The following is a 10,000-nucleotide window of genomic DNA, read 5'->3' as shown; positions in this document are numbered from 1 at the left end:
TGTGTGTGTGTGTGTGTGTATGTGTGTGTGTGTGTGTGTATGTGTGTGTGCATGTGTATGCATGTGTGTATGTGTGTGTGTATGTGTATGTATGTGTGTGTGAGCGTGTGTGTGTGTGTGAATAATAGCTGTGAGCTGGGTCGGTCTCTCAGCTCTCCTCACAGTGACAGTAGAGAGGTGCAGTGTGGGATATAACGTGCAGCTCCTCCCACTGCTCCTGTACCTGTAACTCACAGCATTACCGTGTGTTCTGTGCAGTTTGCGTTGCTCTGGGCGCGGCTGCGGCGTGGGAGTTAGTGCCCTGACTATGCTGCAGTATTGCACTAGAGCTGCGGGACAGTACTGCTGGATCAGTGTGGAATTCTATGGTGTGTGTGTGTGTGTGTGTGTGTGTGTGTGTGTGCTTGAATTTCAGTGTCCCACAACATTCCACTCACATTTCAATCCTGATCCTTTTTCGAGAGAAATAAATGTTTAGTCTCAATCAAACAAAGCACATTGGTGCACACACACACACACACACACACACACACACACACACACACAATGTAACCATTCTATTTCTCCTTATTCCTATAATAAATAACATGCACATCAACAACTGTTTCCCAACACTAACAGCCGTGCAGGAAGTGATCACGGCTGCTGTCGGGCGTCTCTTACTGAGTCCTGTGCAAAGGCTTGGAATGCAGAGAGGGAGTGTGTGTGTGTGTGTGTGTGTGTGTGTGTGTGTGTGTGTTTTTCATTCTGCATGCCTAGAAGCATATTGCTGCATCAGGTCAGGACATGAAGAGCAGAGCGCTCAGGCATGGGATTTCACCGAAAAGAAGGAAAAAGCTAGGTTTGTGTTGTGTGAGGAACAGAAAGCACCTGCAGTCCTTAATGCTGCACAATAATAACGCTAATGACACAGAGGCGCGCGTAAATCAGGCATTTAAACCACGCTGACCCGGGACTTCACACTCGAGTCCACACTCACGACTGATTCCGGGCTCATTTGTGGGCGGGGCACATGATCGCAAATGTATCTTCACCTTCCGAACTTGTGCAATTCCATCCACCACTCACGCACACAGGTTTGCAAAATGGTAGGCAGTATATTCATCCTCTTGCTCCGTGCTATCAACACTGACAACAACAACGTTCTTCTTGTTTTCTTCCGCAATGCTCTCAGTGCGAGCACGCCGCACCACAAAGGTGACTTACTATGCAGTCCCTCTGAGATTTTGCGAATCGCAGAAAAGAACGCAAAATCAAAGAGAAACGCCGCAATGTTCGGAGGAACGTTCAATGTTTCGAAACGAACGCGGATTCGGGCCGAGACGCGTCATGTGACATTCAGCCAAAGCCCTCTTCGACTCGCGAGCATGAGTACAGCTAAAAGGTTTCATTTACCAACAAACATCGCTGTGAAAACTATTTCATGCGATTGCGATTTCGCCAATTTGAGTAAATTTCGGGCAAAAAAAGCCGACGCAAAATCGAGCGTTTTTGCCCGCAACGATCACAAATAAACTCTACGGACCGAGTTACAGTGCGGACCGAGTTACAGTGCAGACCGAGTTACAGTGCTCCAGTGATGTGAAAGCCTGAGTCTATTTAAACGCGACACATCTAACCCATCACGTTATTTCGAATGGAGCGGCTCAGCTCAAGCAAACCTTCAGTACGTCCACCATTATCACATGCACCAGGAATGAGATCTCTGGATGATGCCTAGGCTTGAAAACAGTGTATCGAAGACTTTGTACCAAACTTGGGACTGGAATTCAATTCAATTCGATCTGTATAGCGCTTTTAACAATGGTCATTGTCTCAAAGCATCTTTACAGAAACATATAAACACAGGATGGAGATTTTAAGCGTGTGAATTTATCCGTATTGAGCGAGACGGTGGTGACGGTGGTGAGGGAAAACTCCCTGAGACGATATGAGGGAGAAACCTTGAGAGGAACCGGACTCAGAAGGGAACCCGTCCTCATCTGGGTAACGACGGATAGTGTGAAAGTAAAAGGAAGTTCATTATAGTTTGAACATGAAGTCTGTTTGTTGAACTAATCCACTGTTCACTAAAGGAACCGTAGTCCCAGCAACCACAGCGAAAATTTCCATGTGGACCTGAGGTCCAAAACCATTTCCATGGTACTTCCTGTCCACGAGTGTAAAAAACAAACAAACAAACAAAAAATTGTTGACGCCCACCAACACAAACTTCTCCGGAGATCTCAGTAACTAGCAATTCTCTTTGTAGATCTGACTCTTTATCCATTTGGCCTCTGGAGCTTCATAATGATTATTACGTGCCTGTAGTATTGTTGTTCTGTTAGTTAAGCAGAGAAGCGAGCAGATTGTGAGTAAACCTCTAGATGTATGATGATGATTTGCTGGAGTGTACAGTTTAACATATAGACGCGGGAAAGGTTTCAGGACAGAGGAGCTTGCGGAGTCTCCGTAACTAATACCACAGCGAGGTTGAATTCTCCAATCTGATTGGTCAGAAGGTCTGGACGGTAGCTGCCGTAGTGCCAGCTCATTCACAGGGACGTGTATGGCGGACACGCCTCGTGTTCGAAACCTAATAATGAACGGATTGAAAAATGCCGTTTAATAAAAGTAAGTCAAACAATTGTTGATGTGGTGAAGAATTCTGTTAGTAGACCATTCTGTTGAATCCACACGCACCGTGTGACGTATGGAGAAATGGTCATTAAGGCAAAATGGACAACGCATACTGTTTGGCTTATGTGAAAGACCCGGATCCTCCGTAAAGCCTGTTTGGAAATCAGTTTGCACAATGTCCCCGGAGTGTTCTCAGGGTGTTGGCATGTGTTTTATACTCTACAACCCCTTGAAAGTTCACAGCCTGAATTTCTGGCTTATTAAAGTTTGAACTCGGCCACTCTGTGTATCTGCAAGGCATAAGAAAGTACAAATCTGTGTACAAATCTTGCGTATCCAGCACACGTTTAACCTAGCCTCTGGCGCAGAAATCCGATTACAGCAGTGTGTAACCACACCCTCCAGACACACACGGACACACAATGAAGAGGGCGTGTTTCTGAGCACCTGAGCTTTGAACTGGTGTTACCGAGGCACGACTTTACTACAGTTAGTGAGATTACAGCACTGCTGGAGCTGATTATGGCCGGAGTGACGTCTCACGCTTTCCTTTAGGATCTGGCTCACAAACACCACCCTCGAGCGAGTGTAATGAACTCCTCTAAATCTGTCTGCCAGGACACAGCCGCAGCTCAAGCTCAATAAAACCACATCAGGCACGACAAAACGCTAGAACTTACATTTGGAGCTCAACATTTCAGCCCCAAATTGAAATGTTGTACAAAGTATTAAAAATGGATGGCTGAATTTGGGCCCACAGTACACTTGTCCTTGTCACATCTGACCCTGCTGGATATAAACTCCACCGTCGTCCTTAATCAAACTGCATGACTGATTATTTTCCTGTAAGAGCACGACCCCAAGTATGTATTTTTCTACCGTTCTGCCTTAGTGTTTTAGCAGAATTCACAACACTGTATTGTTCTCCAACTTTGTACGAATTTAAACATATGAGTCTTTTCTGATTGGATACCGTTGGAATTTACGTATAAATGACGTCATAGAAATAGGTAGAATGCTAAATCCGCTCCTAACCCCAAACTTTTTATTCAATTTCATTTGCACAAATTGTTAAGAACTCGCAACTGCGGGAAAAATCGTTGCTGTTCTGTCATCATGCGTTACGTAAACATTACGTATACTTGTAGACCATTCTAACCAAGCGCAACCTGTCATAAGTGCTATAGCGCTTACTTACTAGCCAATCACAGTGCAGGAGGCGGGACTTGTTCAAGAGGACTTTACCAAAGAGTCGGTGGAAAATATTAATATTCGCAAATACATTCAGAATGTTTAGGCCCAAGTCTTCTGCTTATGATAAATAAGTCCAGCAGCTAAAATCTGTAAGTAATTACTGCTTCTGCGTTTTTCAGCTCACTTTACTATCCAGAAGTATAAGCATAGTGCTCCAGTCATCTTCAGGGTCTTATTTCACCTATTATTAGGGGGCCAAGCACTGAAGGTGTGTAATCACCCCATTGTAATTGTATGTTTTCTTATCATTATAATTATGCTTTAACATGGGAACCTATGGACCTTTTGATGAAATTTGGCACAGTGATAGAAGACAGTCTCAGGTACATACGCAGCAGTTTTTGTGTACACCCGTCAAGCGCTCTAGCGCCACCAGCAGGACAAATTTGGACATATTTTTACAATTATAATGCGTGAATCACTGAAACTGGATTCCACTTTCCCCCGATTCTTCGAATCATGTTGAGTTAAATGGATACCGTGATGTTCATTTCCTCCATTTTGAATTAAAGTTTTTTCGCTTCTCCTACTATATTTCTCTCTCTAATGGTACGATGCAACATCGCAGCAAATGCTTGATGTTCTACCTTTGGGAAACAGCACTGATTTTGTGGCCTTGCTCTGTCACTAAGTGGGGCCAGAACCAGAAAGTGCTTGGCCCCTTAATCGCTGCTCGCAGCTTTATCTTTGTTTCCTCATTTTTACTGACGTGTATGTGGTTCAAAACCAGAATGTGTCACTTAATATTATACGGTTACGATACATATTCAAATAATTTCACATTGGTCTGGACCTGGAAATAAAGTGGCATGATCTTCCATTGCCGCCCCACCTGCACAGATTTCACTCACCAGGATTCGGATGTCCTGTTTGTCACCTTTACCCTCCAGCTGAACCTTCTTTCTCAGGCTCAGTTTGAGCTGCCGGCCCACCGCATCCTGCACACTCTCTACAGAACACCCGAGACACAGAGAGGCAGATAAACACCACTTCATTCACCATGTGCTTCTGCATGCTGTAAATTCATGTACAATGAGATTACACAATGTCACACCCTGAGACCGGCTTCAGCTCTGCACTGTGTGCATTTATGACCCTTCAGCTAACTGTCTCACTTCCTGAAAGTCTCGTTTTTCATTCCTCCTCTCTTTCCCTCGTTGACTTGGCACTAAAGTCAGATGGGAAACGAGTCGATGACATCATCGCTGGAATTTTACTCTGGATTTCTGGATCACAGGCACGTGAAAATCTTTTCCAAAGAGAGAAAGAGAGTCTGTGTGTGTGTGTGTGTGTGTGTGTGTGTGTGTGTGTGTGTGTGTAGGGGTGGATGTTATAAAGGCACAGAAAAGCTATGAAAGGGAAGCAGATAAACAGAGCAAGTGAGGTCATCTTCAGCGAAAGGGCAAGAAAAACTAGTGTATATATCGAATATTATTGAATATATTTATTTTACTGTCTTAAAGACACTCTGATCAAGGTTAAAGTTGTTTCACTGACAAACACTGAATAGTAAATCACGCCCGTAGTGAAGTTAATGCCCAATAGTTTTCAATTATTTACCAGTTTTTCTAATCACTATATACGCCCACCGGCCACTTTAATAGGAACACCTGTACACATGCTCATTTATGTGGTAGCAGAGCAGGAATTCGAGGCTACAGTAGGCACGGGTTCCCCCAAACCGGACCCTTTTTTGGAAGATTATAAAAACATCTCTAACTGTCCAGTTTTAGTGAACGCATGCCCACTGTAGCCTCAGATTCCTGTTCGCTGCTGACAGGATCAGAACCTGTCGTGGTCTTCTGCTGTTGTACATATCTGCCTTATGTTTTGACATCTGCGATGCTTTTCAGCTCATGACATTTGTAAACAGTGGCTATTTGAGTTACCGTAGCCTTCCTGTCCGCACGAACCAGTATGGCGTCTGATCTCTCTCATTAACGAGGCGTTTCTGAAATATTTAAACCTACCCGCCTGGCACCTACAACCATGCCACATCGCACTTTTCGCCCATTCTGATGTTTGACGTGAACACCTTCCCCTCATTCTGATGCTTGACGTGAACCCACGTGAACCCCATGGTTTTATGCACTGCGCTGCTGCCACATGATCGGCTGATTGTATAATTGCACAAATGAGCAGGTGCGTGCACAGGTGTCGCTATTAACATCTGGTGGGTGTAATTCATAGGTGTTACTTCGTAGAGTTATTGTTGTCACGATTGGTAGTGTATATCGTTATGTACTCCAGCTATACTGTCAGCGAAGTCTTTTGAACTTTGGAAAACGATAAGAGTGAAACGATAAAGAAGTGTAGCGTGAAAACCTGTGGTAGTTTAGGCCAAGGGGGCGGGGAGAGGATCTGGGTCATGACACAGATTCCGATAGTGAGTAATAAAAGAGAAAAAGATAGAGGAAGAGGAAAAGAAAGATGGAGGCGGTTATTAAAGGTTGCTATAAGTTATGAGTTCAGTGATAACAGGAATAACAAAAGCAGCACTGAAACTTCAATGTAGCGTAAATGCACTGATAGTGTAGCCTACACAGTGAGTGCAATGTGTGAAAATGATTGCAAATTCTCATGCAGTAATACTTATATATATATACTGTATATGTATAATATATGTGTGCACACTGTATGTACAGCGAGGATATACAGTACGTATATGTGCAATGAGTAATTGCTGTGTTGCACGTATTGTAGATTGTTTGCTTGTAGAGCTGACGAAGGACTTTTTTTGTCTGAAACCACGTTTCTCTAGATACAATAAAGGCCTGACTGATTTCTGAGATGGCTGTCCTTCTGGAAGATTCTCCCATCTCTGGACTTCTGAGTTCTTGGTCCCTTCCCTAGCATGGCTACTGAGTTTGGCCAGACAGCTCTGGTGGTTCCAAACGTTGAATCGATGAATACTTTAGAACTGATTTTATACTCTTGCCCAGCTCGGTCTTGACACAGTTTGATCACGGAAGTCTACAGTGAGTTCCTTGTATTTCGCGGCTTGTTTTTTGGTCTGACATGCACTGTAAATCCTGGGTCTTTCTACATCACGGTCAGTCCGATGAATCTGCCAAGGGTGGACTCCAGTCAAGTTCTACAGACACCTCAAGATGATCAAAGAAAACACAATGAGCTCCATTTCGAGTGACTTAGCCGAGGGTCTGAATATTTAAAGGAGAGATTTCAGGCTTTTAAGGACATTTTACTACTAGAACACACTAGAATAATTCACATTAATAATATGATAAATCCATAATACGCCAAGAGTATACAGAATTATACGTGTTTTTCTTCTGTGCCTTCAACTATCTATAATAAGGCTGAGATTTGTACAGAATTTCTCTAATATTATTAAAATAAGGACCACACTGGAGGCTTTCAGCGTCGACTGAGACGTGTTTGGACAGGCCGCTCTGGGCAACACCAGTTGAGCAATGATAGCAGGCCTATACTGATTCTTGCACCAGCTAGGAATGATACAGTATACTATGGTATATGCATTTTGTGTGTAATTAGAGCTACATGTATAACATCAGACTTTACAGATATTACAAACAGTGTTTTATTTATATATCTTCTGTATGGTATCTTCTAAGACCACGGTTCACAAAATGGGATCCAGGGAACTCGAGGGGTCTTCCATTAAAAAAAAATAAATAAAAATTGTTACAGCGGTGGAAGTCACGTCCCATTATCGGAGTTATTACATATATAAATAATGTGGACCTGGACTCTAATGACAATTTTAATTAAAAAAAAAAATGGGTGGAATGGGTGGACAAAATATTACTGTACACATTTCCAAAACGAAGCAAATTTTGTAAATAACTGTAAAATAAAATAAGATATTTTTAAAAAAAATAAATATCTAAATAATAAATAAAGTTTGTTACCGTTAAAGGGGTTCCTGGCTGTAGGAATTATATCGAACCCCGGTTCTCAAACTGTTAATTCTACTCTCATGAACCGTTTTCAGGATTTGACGTCACAAAAACATTTTAAAAGTCCGATCTACACCCATCTACATGTCTCTATAAGGAAGTAGTGGACACAAGACTGCAAACCTCTTCCTATTCTTTTACAATCACAGAGAATAGTTTAGGAAAACAGATGCATAATAATAATAATAATAATAATAATAATAATAATAATAATAATAATAACAATGTTGGTGTTGTTTTGTTGTTATTATTACTGTTAATAATGCAATTATTATTATTAATAATAATATTATTGTTTTGTTATTATTATTATTATTATTATTATTATTATTGTTTTTGTTGTTATTAATACTACTACTAATAATAATAATGTTGCAACAACAACAATAACAACAACAACAACAATAATAATAACAATAACTGGTTCACTCATCATAAGTCTAACTGCATTGCATTGTATAAATTCTGTCTCACCTGTGAGCACAGGTACATGTGTTTATTCATAATAACTGTCTTACCCAGCACTTCCTTTGAGAAGTCCTCCTCTGAGACCATCCTCACAAACCCACAGTCCAGCAGAAAACAAAGTGTAGTCCGGCTCGGAACTAAACCGAAGTGTGTGTGAGAAGTGCAGGAGCGTGTGTAAACCTGTCCAGTGTAATCTCAGCTCACTCTCAGGTAAATCCTGCAGACGTTTCCTGCTGCTCCGGTGACTCCCAGCTGCTTCTCTCCCTCATTTATTGTATGTATTGTTATAAACTTCTGTCCATAGTAGCCACCTTTTATCGAGCGCAGAGAATATTTAATAACACACGGAACTAAAGCGCAGTTTGGACTCTGCAGAGGTGGAGACGAGTTCTGGTCCTTTAGGAATGCACGCACAAGCAGAAGCCACGCCCATTCAACAAGTGAGATTCGATTAAAACACACCCATATGTTAAGCCACGCCCCCGATCTTGTCTCTTCCTAAGAAAAGTTGCAATTCGCTGTGGAAAGCCAAAGTGTTCAAAACATGTTGAGAATTACAGTGGCTTTATGTTTTTGTCTGTTTTAAGTAAACCATAGATAGATAAATAGATAGATAGACATTACTGATCCTGCAAGGGAAATTGTTACATGGAAAATTAGGTGGAGAAAACATTATTTCAATAGTTCCAACAGGAAGGGTTCATCCAAAGAGTTTCATGCTTGTTGTTTGGGATTTATTCACCTGTTTAATAGACATTTTCCCAAAATAAACCATTGGCATGGTAGTTATTTATTTATTTCTTTATTTATTTCTTTATTTATTAAAGAATGGCACATTTTAAATTTGTATTATTTTTTTTAGGGGGGGGCAACCTGGCTTAGTGGTAGGCACGTTTGCCTTGCACCTCCGGGGCCGGGGGATTGATTCCTGCCTCCACCCTGCGTGCGTGGAGTTTGCATGTTCTCCCTGTGCTTCGGAGGGTTTCCTCCGTGTACTTTGGTTTCCTCCCCCGGTCCAAAGACATTCACTGTAGACTGATTGGCATCTCTAAATTGTCCGTAGTGTGTGAGAGTGTGTGCGATCATGCCCTGCGATGGATCGGCACCCCATCCAGGGTGTCGCCCGCCTTGTGCCCCGAGTTCCCTGGGATAGGCTCCAGGCTCCCTGCGACTCTGTGTAGGATGAGCGGTACAGAAAATGGATGGATGGACTTTTTTTCTTTCTCTATTTTCACCCCACTTTGGTCAACTGCCAATTCTCACCCAACAGCCACCTCTTCCCTATCACACGACAACAGAATGGTTTCAATCTGCTGCTCATGCTGTGGAAATCTGCCCTCTTATGCATACATGAACTCACAAACACCCAGGATTGGCTAAAATTCAAAAACTTGATCTCGTGTTTTCAGATGCACTTTAACGTCCTACTTTTTAAGTGTGTATTAGTTCGTCTGCATTTGGGAACGTTTTACTGTGGAAATGAAACCAGAAACTCAAATGGGTCGCAGGCCCATGTATGACTATGCACTGTAATAAATCCCTCCTCGTCATGATCCTGTGGTTACTCAATTCCTTAAAAGCATAAATGGCTATTATTTTACACACACACACTTTCATTTTCTGTCCTTCTGTACTTCTGTATTGAGTCTTGGACATTGAGGCTTTTGTATTTTGAACGTTAGAATGTGATCTTTGCACAACCAACGCAAACAGATGAA

General features: G+C 42.2%; 1 protein-coding gene across 3 annotated transcripts in view; it reads right to left on the bottom strand.

Moving 5' to 3' along the window:
• Positions 1 to 8,709, bottom strand: part of LOC108275051 (F-actin-uncapping protein LRRC16A) — a 38,614-nt gene extending 29,905 nt beyond the window's left edge. For all 3 annotated transcript variants that reach the window (XM_053685628.1, XM_053685629.1, XM_053685630.1), the window contains exons 1-2: positions 8,333 to 8,709; positions 4,725 to 4,822 (exon numbers count right to left, since the gene is read on the bottom strand). In XM_053685628.1, the coding sequence (XP_053541603.1) occupies positions 4,725 to 4,822; positions 8,333 to 8,369 (135 nt within the window). In that variant the 5' untranslated portion in view covers positions 8,370 to 8,709. The remainder of the gene's footprint in view (positions 1 to 4,724; positions 4,823 to 8,332) is intronic.
• Positions 8,710 to 10,000: the final 1,291 nt, after the last annotated feature.

The sequence above is a fragment of the Ictalurus punctatus genome, chromosome 14 (assembly GCF_001660625.3).
Source record: "Ictalurus punctatus breed USDA103 chromosome 14, Coco_2.0, whole genome shotgun sequence".
Lineage (NCBI taxonomy): Eukaryota > Metazoa > Chordata > Actinopteri > Siluriformes > Ictaluridae > Ictalurus > Ictalurus punctatus.
The sequence above is the reverse complement of the archived record's forward strand: the minus strand, read 5'-3'. Positions and strand labels throughout refer to the sequence as shown.